Source organism: Serinus canaria, chromosome 12 (genome assembly GCF_022539315.1).
Source record: "Serinus canaria isolate serCan28SL12 chromosome 12, serCan2020, whole genome shotgun sequence".
Taxonomy (NCBI): domain Eukaryota; kingdom Metazoa; phylum Chordata; class Aves; order Passeriformes; family Fringillidae; genus Serinus; species Serinus canaria.
The window spans coordinates 8,729,336-8,744,706 of record NC_066326.1 but is presented as its reverse complement, the minus strand read 5'-3'; the positions used below and the strand labels follow the sequence as shown (position 1 = coordinate 8,744,706).

At 46.2% G+C, this 15,371-nt stretch overlaps 2 protein-coding genes across 8 annotated transcripts in view; one reads left to right on the top strand and one right to left on the bottom strand.

Annotated features, from left to right (window-relative positions):
- ARIH2 (ariadne RBR E3 ubiquitin protein ligase 2) overlaps window positions 1-1,659 on the bottom strand; it is a 33,492-nt gene extending 31,833 nt beyond the window's left edge. For 4 of the 7 annotated variants that reach the window (XR_007778613.1, XM_050979239.1, XM_050979238.1 and 1 more), the window contains exons 1-2: window positions 1,525-1,600; window positions 566-693 (exon numbers count right to left, since the gene is read on the bottom strand). The gene's annotated coding sequence lies outside the window, so the exon portion shown is untranslated. Of the gene's footprint in view, window positions 1-565; window positions 694-1,221; window positions 1,455-1,524 lie in introns of those variants that run through there. The other 3 variants (XM_009091137.4, XM_018915181.3, XM_050979237.1) reach the window with 3 other exon arrangements.
- Window positions 1,659-13,119, top strand: SLC25A20 (solute carrier family 25 member 20). The gene is made up of 9 exons (XM_009091138.4): window positions 1,659-2,001; window positions 2,663-2,755; window positions 4,661-4,788; window positions 6,922-7,012; window positions 7,963-8,080; window positions 9,253-9,325; window positions 9,905-10,014; window positions 11,332-11,456; window positions 11,947-13,119. The coding sequence occupies exons 1-9, from the start codon at window positions 1,897-1,899 to the stop codon at window positions 12,007-12,009; spliced, it is 906 nt and encodes a 301-aa protein (XP_009089386.1). The 5' UTR covers window positions 1,659-1,896; the 3' UTR covers window positions 12,010-13,119.
- The last annotated feature ends 2,252 nt before the right edge of the window (window positions 13,120-15,371 follow it).

Here is a 15,371-nt window from a genome sequence, read left to right as displayed (position 1 = left end):
ACATGCTCTGTGGAAAAAGCAAAGGAGGGTACTTGGAAAACCAGGAACAAAACGCACTTCACCTATGCTCAGCCCAATGCTCAAATCAAGCTCTCTGAAGAGAAAGACAAGATAGAGCTACTACTTGATAGCACCAATTTTTAAGACAATAAAAATGTTAAGCTCAAAAGATAGGGTCAAAAAAGCCAGGTTTATTTAGATTAAATAATGACCATAACTCCCAAGACTAAACTATAAATTTTAAAACCATACTTAGATCACTTTCCAATCCAAAGGAGGATGATCTCCTCCTTAACCACCTTAATCCAAGATACTCCTGTATCTTCACTAGCACTGATACAATTTAGTCATCTCTCTTGCTCAAGTCTCTAGCAGGAACTCCTAAACACACCCACCCCTACCCTGTGCTGTCTATCACCTCCAACAGTGCCCTTTCCTTGACTCCTGCTTTGCAACACAATTCTTAACGACGTCTTTTGAAACAAAATGCCTTCCACCGAGCCACCACATTATGTGATCCCACCTCATTCCTAGTCCAACTACATCACTATTTTCTTATTCCTACCCTTGTAGGATTCCTCTAATAACTCTTTTGGCGGAGACTCCTCCAATTGGAGAATGCTCCTCCTCTTTTTCTGTTGATATTTCACAACCATTTCATACGGCTTTTTCTTCTTTCACCTCTTTATTTATCTGAAACAGAGAAAGTGCAACTTAAGTCTGCTTCCTGGACTCCTTATCCATGTAACCTTTAGACAGGCTAACACTCTTCCTTTTCCCTGAAACCATCCACAGCCTCAGCTTCATGCTGGCCATCAATGCTAACTGCATCTTCATCTATGCCACCCAAACCCGTAATTTGGGCCTCATCCCCAACTGCCTCCTCTCATATACAGTGCACACCTCACCATTCCTTCTCCACTGTTCTTCAGGTAGGAATTTTTCATCCAAGACTGAGAAACCAGAAGATCCTCGATCCTTTTCACCACAGATGACTCTGCAGGGACCTCCTTGCAGCTGTATCACACTACCCCGGGAACAAACTTGCTCTCCTTCCTCTTGCCAGCCTTGGTTCGCACTACCACGGCTGCCTTGTCTTTGCCAACTTATCCATTTCACTCCTGCCCTTTCTAACCTATCGTCACTTTTAACAAGTTGTTTTACGGATACCTGCGTATTCCACAGCACCTCTGGGCTCAGTACCCAGCGCGTTTAAGTTACCTTGGCTCCATTCTTTCGGAATGGGAGCGGAATGCAGCCCCTGCGCCCGTCCCGCACAGCCGGAGCGCCGCAAACTCGCGGGAGGGCAGCGCAGGAGCGCGGCGGGAGAGAAGCCGTGCGGGGAAGCCCGGGCGGCGGCGGGGCGAGGAGGGGCCCCCGCACGGCCGCCCCGAGCCCGAGAGCTTCGGGCTGCGGCTTCTGCCGGGGCGGAGCGCCGAGCTCAGCAGCGGGCACGGATAAGCAGCCCCGCATCCCTCCCGCCGGGCCCGCCCCAGCCCCGGCGCGGCCGGGCCCCGCACTTACCGGACGGGCGGCGAGAGCGGCGCCCCGGGCTCCTTCTGCGCGCCGGAACCGCCGGGCCCGGTGCGTCACCTCCGCCGGGCGGGGCGGGGCCGGGCCGGGCCACGGCGCTGGGGCGGGGGGGAGCGGCTGAACCACTGCGAGGGGGGAAGCGGCCCCGCGCCCTAAGGAGCGGCCCCCGGGCCGGGCTCGGCCGGTGACAGCGCCCAGTGGCCGCCCCTCGCACCGCCGCGGTCCTGGCCCGCCCCGCGCCCGCTTCCCGGCGTGCCCCGCACTGGGCTAAAGGTCGCGGCGCGGAGGGGGCGACATTGGCTCGGCAGAGACGCAGCGCCCCGACCCCGGTACCGGTCCCGCTTCTCACCCGCCGCCACCGCCATGGCAAAACAGCCGCAGCCCATCAGCCCCTTGAAGAACTTCTTCGCTGGCGGTTTCGGGGGTGTCTGCCTGGTGTTCGTGGGGCACCCGCTGGACACCATCAAGGTAAAGTGGCGCGGGGTGCCCGGGAACGAGGGGGGCAGCCGGTGCTCGGTGCGGTCGGGACACCGCGGGGTGGAACTACAGCTCCCGGCAGAAACTGCGCGGGAGCGGCGCGGGTCCCGGTGGGCGCTATGGCAGAACTACAGCTCCCGGCAGGCACTGCGGAGGGGGGGGGCGGGCTCGGGTACGCCGAGGGGAGGCGGTGCTGGGCGTCTGTGGTGCCGTAGGGCGCCCCCTGGCGGCGCGGCGGCCGGGCGTCTGGAGGTCCCGGTTTTAGTGAAAAACCGGGAAAAGAGCCTCGGTGAAAGAGCCTCGGTGCTCCCGGTGCTGGAAGGAGCTGGGATGCTCCCGCCAGCCCCGTCCTGCGGCGAGACCCCGCGCCCGTGCCCCAGGGGGAGGGCAGGAGTGACCCTGTGGGGCCCAGGGAGCTGGGGTCCTCATCCGGACATTATCCCAGCAATTAATTAGTTAAATACATTCACTACTCATTGCATTATAATTCAATCTCTTCTCTTCTGCAAAGGGCTAAAATGATATCAGTGTTTCTATCATTATCTTCAGGTCCAGTCACAAAACATACTCCATAATAGCCAGAGGTGTTCTGTCAATCAAAGTTTAGAATGTAATATTGAATAAAATAATGTTTTCCTCTCCCTTTTACTAGGTCAGACTGCAAACCCAGCCTAAGCCACGGCCTGGACAGGCCCCACTCTATTCTGGGACCTTTGACTGCTTCAGAAAGACTCTTGTTGGAGAGGTACTGTGACACCTGCCAAATATATCAGTTCTTTCTCTATAGTCTCTCTATGGAATCCTAAGAGAAACCCTACAGTTCCTGCGTTGTCAGTTAAATTGATTCTAATTAACATTTTTAAGCAAATTACAAAGCTTGGGGAATACTTAGCACACACGTGCTCCTGGTACATGTATCTTTGTTTTGCTAAGAAATGTTTTGGGTTCAAAATAGCATGATATTAACTAATGTCTGAAGTTAAACTAGAGTGAATGTTGGCAGCTGTTTTTTGGCCTTGGGATTTTGCAGGTATTTGAGTCATCTCTGGAAATGCTAAAATGGGTAATGACTTTTCTTCATACAAGCAGTACTTTAACTTTCTTCTGTAAGGTGTTATGCCACCTCTGAGAAGGCAGAGGATCCTTAGTTTATAGATTTTTTTTGAGAGCAGAGTGTCAATTATAGTAGTTGTTCAACCTTCTCTAGAAAGTGGACGGTGTTTTTTACTCCTGAATCATCATGATCGTGTTGTTGAGCGAGTCTGTTTTGGTTTTTAGAAAGGCACACAGCCTGGATTTAAAGTCTTCAATTGACAGATAGTCCAATTTTCTGCTTTTATAGTTTTCTCAACAGCTATTTACCATTTGGAAATCATGGCTGTAAAGCCCAGCTGTTTATTTGCTTGCCTAAAGTCTCATTTCTAACTGCTGGATCTTGTTAGGTAACTCCCTGTTGAATTAAAGATCTGCCTCGAAATCTGAAATCTCCTTCCATTGTGGTATTAACAGGTTGTTATATAAGCAAAGCAAATCTTGTTTGCCTGGTCTCTCCCACAAAGGAGTGGAATGCTGTGCCAGCTCTGAATCCCTGGCAGTTTTTAACACCCCTGCTGCAGCACGGACGTCAGAGCTGAGCCATAATAACAGCCTTGTGATGGGAAGTTCAAAAGCAGTGCTGCCTCTCTACTCCTACTCAATACTCATCCATTTCTGTAAGGAGAACTGCTAAACCTCTCTGCCAAGGCCTTTTGCTTCCCAAAGCCCAAGGGGAGCTCGAGCAGCAGTGGCTGATCTCTCAGCCAGGTGCAATTTCATGGCAGAGCCAGTTGTGTCTGTAAGACTTCAGCATGTACTGGGATGAAGTGGTTTATTGGGACAGGGGGAAGAAAGGGGTGCAGGAACCAGCAAATATTTAATTTATGTGTCTAGCCTTTATCCAGAAGGATAACTCTCCTTTTTATTGGACAAAGGCAAGAGAAATTAAATAAATACAGCTGCTGGGGTCTGCATTAGAACTTTTTCATATGTGTAGTCTATGGAAGGAAACATCAGGAATGTATAAAACATCGGGAATGTGATTTTGTTTGGGGGGAAAGCTTGGATTTAGGGTAGGAAACAAAAAATCATTTGCTCTTGAATCTGTTTCAAAGCGAATTCATGTGGGGAGTGAAGGAATTCCAGTTGCTCTCCCTGGCTCTTGCTTTAGTTAGAGTGAATTCATTTCAGCATTCTCAGGTTCAGTGCCAGGATTTTACACCACTGCATTTGACAGGTTACCAATAAAACAGGTGCATTTCTGTGTGCAGCTGAGAGTGTTCTCTCTTGACATAATCTATTAAGACTCTTATTCAGGGGGCTTTTACCTTCACTTCTCATACTCGAGATGTACGTGCAGGTGATAAGTGTTGCTCTAGAAGGGCATCAGTGGTGCCAGGGTTTCCCAGGAAGGATAACTTTCCTCTGCAGCAGTCCCTGAGCCTCAGCTGAACATGTATAACTGCAAATGAGCAATAAGCCCCTTTATTCCTCTGATCAGTTTGACTGTTAGATAGATCCTATCCTGGATTGTTGCCTTTCCCTTCTCAACAAGTTGAAATGTGTGCAAAGTTTATGCCAAACCAAGTAATTCCTGTGATAATGTTTCTTGCAGGGAGTCCAAGGCTTATATAGAGGAATGGCAGCTCCTATCATCGGGGTGACACCCATGTTTGCTGTGTGCTTCTTTGGATTTGGCTTGGGAAAGAGACTCCAGCAGAGAAACCCTGATGATGTTTTGACGTGAGTTCCTAGTTAATCAGACGGTTGGGAAAGGCATCTTGAGGCTGTATTGTCACACGTTGAGTTGTGGTGTAAATTTGTGTCTTCTCCTAGGTTATAAATATAGTTCTGAAAGATAAACCACTCATGTTTTAATGCTTCTGGAAGCGTGGGAGTGATAGCACAGGCTAAAAGCAGGCACTGTGTGGGCAGGTGAGATGCAATTCCCTCTCTACGCAAGAAGAGCCACGAAGGAACAATTCCGGTGTGGATGAGCACAGTGAGAGTTATGTAATGATTGCCTGTCAATAGGCTTGCTATTAACTGAAACTATGGGAGCAATAAATTCATGGTCAAGCCTGAATTGATAGCATTCACAGCCCTGATTCTCCTTTCCCTGTTAGTTATAAGTCTTCCTGTGGCCCTTCATTAGGATATGAAAGCAGCCATAAAAATGTTTTATTATTATTTCTGAAAAGAGGTGTTTGTGAGTAGCCCTCCTCTCAGGCATCTCTGACCTTCAGAAACAGCAATAGGAAGCTCGGAAAACTTGGTGGGGCTTTCTACAAGCCAACCTGTGCATGAAGAAAGCCCCCCAGCCATAAAGTACTCCTGTAATGGGTTTGTTGAGCTGTGATTTACAGCTCCACAGGGACTGGGCTGTAGCTTAGCAACATTTTATCCCATTATTTGTGTTCTGGGTAGAAGCTCTGTCAGAAAGCAGGAGCCCATCGTGCGGAGCCAACTGTGGTGGGGTGTTTTGGTTTCTGTTGGAGCCTTGTCTGCCCAGGGCTGGTGTGAGCACACCTGGCCCTGCAACACGATCTGCTGCCAACACAGCTGCCATTGCTCAGGGGGAAGCAGTGCTGAGCTGCTGGGGAACTCTCCTTTACCCTCTCTCACACCATGGCAGTGGCCTCATGCAAGCAAGACTGAAGAGAAAGGCCAGGGGAACAGTAGGGACTGAACAACAAGTGCACAATGAACTTATTCCCAGCAGCCTCATCACCTCAGTGTCTTGTGTTTTATACACATGGAGCCAACAGGAAATTTTAAGGAGCAAGCTGGAGAAGGACAGTGTAGTTTTTTGCGTCTTTATGTAGAATTCTTCTCAAGCAGAGCAGTGGAAAAGAACAAATAATGTATGCACTGTCACTGTGCTCAGCTGTGCTGTTCTGTGGGTGCAGACCTGACACAGTGAAGGTACAGTGAGCTTGGGACATGAGACCCAAAAATAAAGGTCAGACTCCCAGTGCTGTGGTTATGGGTCTAGAGGCAAGCTGGATGGTTGTATTTCCCATGCTGATTTTGAAGGGAAGATGTGGAAGGAAGAAGATGGAGAGAAACCTGAGGAACCTATCCTGCCTTTACTAGGGCTGAATGATCCCAAGGTGAGCTAAAAACCCCTAAACTTATTTGAGTAGGAGGTGCATGTGGAGTGGCAGGGGAGGTCTGAATGATCTGGAAGATATCATGTAGAGTTATAGTAGAGAAAGGTGCAAGAATTGGAATAGAATGCCATCTCTTGGGCTAGTGGAGAGAAGTGGAAGGTGTGGAATTTGATTAAATGGAGATGTTAGGTCATCTTACTAGGGGAGGTAGTAGGAGGCTGGATGTAAAGATAGTTTTGTGATGGAGAAACTCAGCTGGTTAAAGAGATTTTTGTCATGGAGATTTTGCCATGTGAAAGCAGGTGCTGAATGTTTGGGATAATGACAGGTTGGTAGGACAGACTCAACTTTGGCAGGGTTATGGAAAGGAGGCTTCTGGCTGCACAAGCAGGAATCTGGAATCTGGGGTGACTGAGAAGAGTATGGGGGACTGGAGGAGGAAGAGACTGAAGTGAAAGGGAATGAAAATGAATGGGGAATGCTATAGCAAAAAACTCAAGTAGAAGGGGTATTAGCAAATAGAATGGATATGAAGAGCTGAGTTGTGGTTGCTGTAGGAACCAGTGCTTTGAGTCCTAGAGATCTCAAGTGTTTAGCTCTGCATTGACAAGGCACTTCTGCACTGATAAAAGCAGTGGATGTTTTTCAAGTTCCACTGCCATGTTCATGTGGAACAGCATCACCTGGGGATGTAGGGGTCTTTCTGCCCTTCATTTCCTGTGTGCTCTGTTGTGTTAGGGTCTTTTCTGTTTCCTTGGGGCAGATATCCTCAGCTGTTTGCTGCTGGCATGTTGTCAGGAGTGTTCACAACAGTAATCATGGCTCCAGGAGAGAGAATCAAGTGCCTTTTACAGGTAAGGCATTGGATGGTGGTGATGGGAATTAAATTTTAAGGGCCTTGTCTTTCCATAGCAGGAATTTCTTTGGTTAGTGCATTTACTCTGTTCTGTTTTTTGGCAGGACTGAGACAACTGTCATTAAATGCAGCTGTGTCACGAGGAAGCATTAAACAAACTCACCATGACAGTATAAGTACACACAGCAGTAATTGCTGTGTTCATTTTACACAGCTCAAGCCTTTTGCTGTGGAACACTATATGAGGCATCCATGGATGCCTCAGTCCACTTCAAAGTATGGGAAAGTCAATTTTTTCTGAATGAAACTTTTCCTTAAAAAAAAAAAAAAAGGTGTAAACCTGCTAGATCATGAGACTCTTTTTGGTGTAAAGAAGTTCTGTTACCTTGACAGTTCCCCATGCAGAGCTAAGGAATGCATTTCCAAACAGTGTTCTGACATTTGGGTGGCTGTTAGCTCTGCACCTCCTGCGGGGGTTTTAAAGTATTGTTGGAAAATGCAAACCTGAACAAATGAAATGCCATCTTGAGCAGGTGTGGGAAGCTCGGCTTGTTTCAGACTGTGTTGAACTCTGTTAGTACAGTGATGGGTGGTCACATGTTAGTTCTGACAGACAGGATATTATCATGGGAGATTTTATACACATACAAATGGTTTGAATTTCACTATTTGAAGACTACTTTCTGTTGGTGTGGAATTACCTAAATGACTTATTTCAAACTTATACTGTGGAAAATAAAGGAGAATCTGTTCTCTGCATGGAACAGTAACCACAGCCTCAGCTTTAACGTGAGAGCTGCTGGAGGAAGTGAGGCAGAAGTTCCCTAGGCAGGAGCATGTGCTCCTTCCTCTCTGGAAACACATGTGAGGCTCTCTAACCCTTGGCTGAATGATTCTGCATCAACCAGAAACCTTCAGTGGTCAGAAACTCTCCCTTTAACCCTGCAGATCCAGGCAGCTACAGGTGAAACCAAGTACAGTGGCTCCCTGGACTGTGCCAAGCAACTGTACCGAGAGTCCGGGATCCGCGGCGTCTACAAGGGAACGGTGCTGACCCTCATGAGAGGTAAGGGACAGGGCTGTCCCTGCTGGGGAACTGCAGGATGAGAAGCCTGACACAGTATGAGAGATCTCACTGTCCCTTTAGGCAATTGGAGGAGCTGTGTCACCCATTTTCTTTTTTTTTTTTTTTTCCTTCTTTTTTTTTTTTTTTTCAATCTGCAGAGCTACTCCAGTGTCTCAAAGGGCCTGAGAAATAAACATGAGATTCTCAGTGGGTGAGGAAGAGATTAGATGACAAGGATCAGAGGGATATAGGAAGTAATTAAGATCTGAGAAGCCAAGAGGAATGAGAGACTTCAGGAGAGGAGCAGAGAGAACAAAGCGAAGAGAAAAATGCAGAAGTGGGCTTTCTATAAAAATTATTTTTTCCTTTTTTTTCTTTTTTTTCTCCTTGAGAGGATTGTGCCTGTCTGTGACTGTTGCTGTATAATACTGACTGCTTTAAAATATGTGGTGGCAGCAGTTATGCTTTCTACCCTTTTGAGTCTGGGTTATTTTGAACTGGGATGTCATGACCCCTCTCTCAAATACAACAACAACCAAGTAATTGTGCCAGACCCAGAATCCTTTACATATTTTAGTAATTTCCCTTTGAAAAACCGAAATTTCTGTATTTTGCTACTTCAGTTTAGGAATTGGTTCTATCCTCTGCTTCTCACACAAATGTAGCAGCCTGCAGTGTAACTCTGGCAGTGTCCCTAGGTAGGGGCTCGTTCTCCAGTTTAGGTATGGGATAAGAATAGGCTGTGGGAGTAGCTTAAACAAAAACAAAACAAGACCCATCAGCTGCAGAAAAAAAACCCCCAAATAGAATCATTAGAACTAACAGTGTGCAAAATTCATGAAGTTCCTGTGCTGCTGTGATGTGCTGTGCAGAAATTTGGACAGTTCAGAGCTGTCTCATCATTAGTGTAATGTAACCAGGCTACAGCCTGGCTTGAAAGGCTGCTGACAGAAAAGTTATTTTCCAGTTCTTGCCATTAGCACCTGCTCTCCATGGGAAAGTTCAGCCTCCTCTGTCTAAGGCAGCAGAAGATTTTTATTTTGTTTGTAGAAGAGGTTCAGAGAAAAAATCTGTATGTACTTAGTGGTGCTGCTGGGCTGGCATGGGGGTGGTGTGCCTCTGGGCTCCCTTTGGTTTCCCACTCCTCAGAGCCTTTGTTGTTTACCCACCAGACGTCCCGGCCAGCGGAATGTACTTCATGACGTACGAGTGGCTGAAGAACATTCTGACCCCTCAGGGAAAGAGGTCAGTGAAATCTCACAGTCATCACTCTCTGCACTTCCCAGACACTGCTGAATAATCTACCCAGCTATGAAGAGATTTACAGCAGTATCATCAAAACAAATTTTAAAAAGAGAAAAATGGTTGCTCATCTAGTGAGTTGAACTGTTTTGGTCTGGGCTTAGCTGACAATTAAAATAATATTCTGAGTTTCTCTCAGATTCCAGTTTGGATCTTATCGGCCAAGTAAGGAATACTTAAAGTAGTTTCAACCCTGTATGCACAGAAAATACTAGGGGGCTTTGTTGGATTTTTTGTGGGGGTTTGGTTGGTTGGCTGGTTTGGTTTTTGGGTTTCTTTTTCGAGTATGTGTGTGTGTGCTGCTGAATAAAAAAATTGAATCTTTAGGGTGGAGTTGGTGCATCTTGGAAAGGTTGCTCAGATACTGCACTTTCTCTGTCTGCAGCATTGTGCTGCCTTCTGGCTGCCAACCAGGCTGTCTTTTTGATTGTCACCTTAGTCAAAACAACGAGTTTGACCTTTTTCTCCTTTTTAAATCTGTTTTTCACTTTTTCCTCCCACCCCATTCTGATCCTGCCACAGTGTGAGTGACCTCAGTGTGCCTAGGATCCTCTTTGCTGGGGGCCTGGCTGGGATCTTCAACTGGGCAGTTGCCATCCCACCAGACGTGCTGAAATCACGTTTCCAGACTGGTGAGTTGCCTTCCAGTGTGTCACAGCCACACTTCTGTGGTGCTCCTGGGAATGGGCTGGGCAGGGATGGAAGGTGCCTTCTGGGAGGCAGCAGGTCTTGAGTGCTGCTTGAGACAAGTGCATGAAAAACCCAGGGGTGTTCCTAGCATTCTAGTTGGTTTCCTCACAAATTTTTGGCACTGCTCTGTTGCTGTCTCCTTGCTACATAATGATCTTGATTTGAGGTACCTGATTTGAAACCTAAACATAGAACTCATAATAATACAATTGTCATGGCTGTTTTATAACAAATGTAATTCTTTGAGAGGTTTCATTATTTCACTTTAGACAAAATTGTATAAATTGTAGCAGTTTATAGTAACAGGGTGTGACTTGCTGAAAACATTGCTTTTGGACTGGCAGCTCTGCTCTTTAATATCTGTGGCCTAATTACAGTTAGGATGACTCCAGACCTTGTGCTTCAGCAGAGTTTGACAGGTTTTTCTCGTTGGTTTCTCTGCCAGTCCTGTCAATTAATATTTTTGTTAAGGCTCCCCATGGTCTCTGTGGACTCAACTCTCCACTGGACAGTGACCATTTTTCTTGAGTCACAAGTCATGATAATCAGTGCAGGAAACCTCATTTCTTTTTCTCTGAGCAATGGCTGCTGTGGTTGGTTGTGCCATACCAAGGGCTGAGAGGGAAACCCATCACAGCTTTGATCCTGTTCCTCTGAGCCAGTCGCCAGTGCTGCTGTGTGGATGACATGGGTTCATGGTGGTTCTGTTTAACTGGGCTGATCTGTGGACTACTTCTTCAAAGAGCTGGCAGAGGCAGTATTTCCTAGGGCAGTGTCAGGAGAAAGAAGACATTGTTTTTTGAGTAGAGTAGCTTTTAAAAAACACCTCAGCATATCCATGTAACATCAGCATTGGAACATCCTGTGCTTTTCATTTGAAGTCTGTTGGTGTTCTTGGCTGGGGCATGTGATAGGATAATTTTCTTATTAACCAGCTTCATCAGTTTTTTGTATCTGACATTCCTATCACCTAAGTGCAGCTCTCAGGAGAGCTGTGATCAGCAGTGCAAATAACAGCTCAGTCTTCCAACCCTGACAAAAGTTACTCTCCTTTCTTCCCTGTCTGCAATGATTTGATGATGTAAACTCTTGGGTTGTGGTGAGCACCTAACTTCTGTTCACTGAGCCTTTGCTGAGCTCTTGTCTGTTTGCAATAGCAGTGTGAACCTCTTGAAAACCCTGGGCTGGTACCTGTGGCTCATCCTTCCACCCTCGCCACTGCCACACATCTGGGTTAACACTTTGTGCATCCCTTTCAGCTCCTGCAGGAAAATACCCCAATGGCTTTAGAGATGTGCTGAGGGAGCTCATCAGAGAGGAAGGAGTTGCATCCCTGTACAAGGGGTTCACAGCTGTGATGATCAGGGCCTTTCCTGCCAACGCGGTGAGTGCGCCGGGATCCCGCTGGGTTTGGGAACGTGGTGCTCACAGGGAGTGCTTGCAGTCTGGAGAGGACACAACTGTACCATTCCAGAGAGGTTCTTGTCACTGCAGGGACTTTTGGCTGTTGGTGTCCAGATTCTAAAACTGTGCTTTAATCTAGGAGCAGCAAGTAAATCTTTCTTCAGAGCTTTGCATGAAAGCTCTTTGTTGACTTTCTCTGATGGTTTTTAGCCGCTGGTTGTACATCCAGCTGTAGAAGATAGAATAAGTTTGGACTCACTTTCCCTTCAATAAATAATGAGCCTAACAGAGGCAGAGTTCAGCCTTTGTGTGGAGGGATACAGTGGAATTCTTGCTTCTGGGTTAAGACTTTTTTGGTCCTCTTCCTCCCTCCAGATAAACCACGTTAGGTGTTCATAGTGCAGCCGTTCAAAAGCCTTGTTTGAAGGAGATTTTTAGAATCTTTATTTGTTCTGTGTTCTCTTTTCCAGGCATGTTTTCTTGGTTTTGAAGTTGCTATGAAGTTTCTTAACTGGGTTGCACCTGGTCTATGAAGACTAGGAAGTCTGGAAATGAGAGAGGAGAAGGAAGAGAGTGCAAATCTGCCTCAGAGGAATAAATTAATGATCACTTAATATTTCAGGAATAATTGTTTGCCTAATACCTTTTTGCCTTTCACACATTCTTTAGGTGGTGCTATGTGCCAGTCAGAAATGCAAGCTGTAACTCTGACAGAGTTGGTGAGGAGCTAGGGGTGACAAATCTTCTGAGCCAACCGCAGCAGTGACACTCCTAACACACAGCTGTCACTATCACACGTGCTACCTTAAGTACTTCCTCATGGAAGAAGGGGACACATCTTAAAATGTAGTTCTTTATTTACTGAAGAAATATGTAGCTATTAATGCTGAAAAAAACCTCCTTAAAATAATTTTTTGGCAGCATGTATTTAACTCTCAGGGCATAAGTGAGCAGCTGCACATGGTTGTGTCTGCAGGCAATGTCAGGCAATGTTCTCATCTCCTGTAGTTTGTCACTTGTGGATGTTTCTGTGTTACCACGGCTTTAAATCTCCTGTGCATGCACAGCAGCAAACACAACTCAGCAGGGGAGGCAGAGCTATGTCCCAGTGGGTTGAGGGGTGTTGCAGGTGCCATACCAGGTCTTGCACGCTGATCTTTTCTGTGGAACTAGGACACAAAATGCATTATGTTTAACAATTGTACTAAGCTTTACTGAGGGAGCCAGTGGGGAAATGTGTTTGATTAACCTGAACTTTTCTCTCAAATCCTTTCTGTCCCATTGAAGAGAGCCCAAATGTGATTTCAAAAGTACAGCACAGCTCATAGCAATCTGTGATATATTTGATCCATCAAATACTCTGCCCTGGCATTCAATCCCTGACATTGACATGAGAAAATTTAAAAGCATGTCCAAGAACTGAATTTCTCTGACGTGAGGGGGACACGTGAAGAGGACACTGGCTCTGCAGTTTTGTCTAACTTTATTCTTTCTCCTGTTCCTTGGTTTTCTCTTATTAAACATGATCACATTTTCATTTGAGAAGTGACTAATACTGAGAAGCAAATAGCAAATTTTAATTTCTTTTGGTTGTGATGCAGTGTTACTAGAACTCAATAAAACTAGGTGCTGCTTGGCTAGAATGTGTGCTTTGGTTCATTTACTTTTTGCATGGTCATGCATGCTAAGTTTTGCCAAAGTTTTCCAATTCTTAATTCTCAGATTGATTGGGAAATAAGCTGTGCTGTGCTGTCTTTGATTGCTAACCCTTTGCCTTTTAGCTTTTCAATTTCTGACATGAGCTATGGAAAGGAATATTGTGCACTTGGCCTGTTTGCCATACAAGTCCTTTTAGGTGCTGCATTGTGGATGCAAATTTTTAACTATAAAGCAACACACTAAATAGCACATCTTGGAACAAAAACACATACTTTGTGGAAAGTACCTGGTGTGGTCTGTTGACCTGTACCACGAGGACACAGCCTTCACCTTGGCTTTCCACAGGCAGGGGCAGCCCTAAAAACTTCCTACCCCCTGCTGCTGAGAAGCCTTGAATTCTACTTTTCTTCCCAGTCTTTTTGGAAAGACCAGAAGGGAGCCTGCCTTCCTCAGAGGCCACCTCTGGTGTTTTACAGGGCAGGAGGGGTGGCCCTGGTCTGGGAAAATCTCAGTCACTTGGAGCTGTGTCTGCATTTCACTGCCACTGTACCCACCAAGGGCCTTCCCTGCTCCTCAGTGCTCAGGAGTAGCTGCTGTTCCTCCTCTGATAAATGCAATACTTAGTGTGGACACTGAGTAAGTACTGGTTTGGGCAAGTGATTACAGGATATAAACCTCAAATGGTTTTAAACACACAGTTCTGGGTTTACTGAGGCCAAATCCCAGCTAGTTTCAAGCTGATCAGGTCTGCTCTGATGGTTCTGTGCTGCTTTGGTGGCTGCTCTAGCTTCTTTCTGATTTCCATGCTGAGGCTGTGGTACCTAGGAGCAACTTCCAGCTTTAAGAAGTGTTATAAAGCTGAATTTTATTTTCAATTCTATTTATGTGCTCAGAAATACTGACACTTCTTAGGAGGGACAGAAGTGCATATTCTTTCATAAAATTGCAGGCAGTGATGCTTAAAGCTGCCCATTCCAGCTTCCCTATCAACTGCATCCTGTTGGCCTCCTAAGCTCCCAGAAAGCTGGGAAGAGCTGGAGCAGAGGAAGGCTGAGGTCCCCAAGGTCTGGTCATGAGCTGTGCACTGTGGTTAGTGCTCTCTCCCCCCCCGTCCTATCAACCCCAAGTGCTGCAGACTGTGAAAAAACATAAAATTCTTGGAGACCAAATCAGGGACAAGTAATGCCCTGGATTGAGCTGCTGGGTTTGAGAGCACAGCTCCTGCATTTGAGCAAGAAGGAGCCCACTCTCAGTCTGTGTCCTGGCCTCTGGCTTGGTGCTTAGCACTTTACCTTGGCTCTGCTGTCACCAGCTGAGCCTCTCCAGTCTGTGGCCTTAGGCAGTACTTGCTCTAAAGACTGAAATGTTCCCTTCACTCTCTACTACTTCAGTTGTTACTAGAAACTCTATGCTCTTTTCCTTCTGCCAAACTATCCCTTTTAACACTTTTTTCTTAAACATTTCACATCCTGACTTATCCTAATTATAGCCTATATTCTCCCCACTCTAAGGTTTTTGCAGAGCTTTGTATTTTTTGTGATAACATTCTGTTATTTACCATGGTTGATTTCATTTGGTGCTTTTAGCTAAGTAAAATATGGCAGAAGACAATGAGGAATGAGGGGCTGCTTTCCAACAGCAATGACAGGAGAAGAAGAGCTTTGCAAAGGCTCATCAGACACATCTGCTTGCTTATTCAAAAACTGAAACCCAGGCACCCTGGAAATATTTAAAAAGCTGCTCATATCTCTAAAGATTCTGCCATACAGAATTTGCCAATTCCTTGCCTCTAATGTGTGCAGCCTCAGAAAGAGAGAAGGATTTTAACACAAGCATAATTTTCTATACCCTGAGGACTGTTTTGCTTTCAGAGGCCTGGATTTGCATTCAAATGTTATTTTCTAATTGCCCAGGTTCTTGTGGGAATTCAGGCAGTGTATCTGCAGTTTAAGGGCACACAGCAGCAGCTGGTACACTGGTGCCAGCCAGTGATACCAATGATAATTTTCTTTATGCTCCTTGTGCTGATAACATCTGGGTTTGCTATATCAAAATCAGTGCCCTGAGACTCCTGTGCTGTTCAGCCTCCTGGCCCCTTTTGCTTTGATGCAAGTGATTTTTCCAGTGGTGATTCAAGGTGTCTGGAAGTATTCCAGAAGTAATCCATGATAGATAAATCTTCTGTGCTTGCATTTCTCTGCCCATTGTGGGTGAGTACTTTTGTGCACACTCAGCA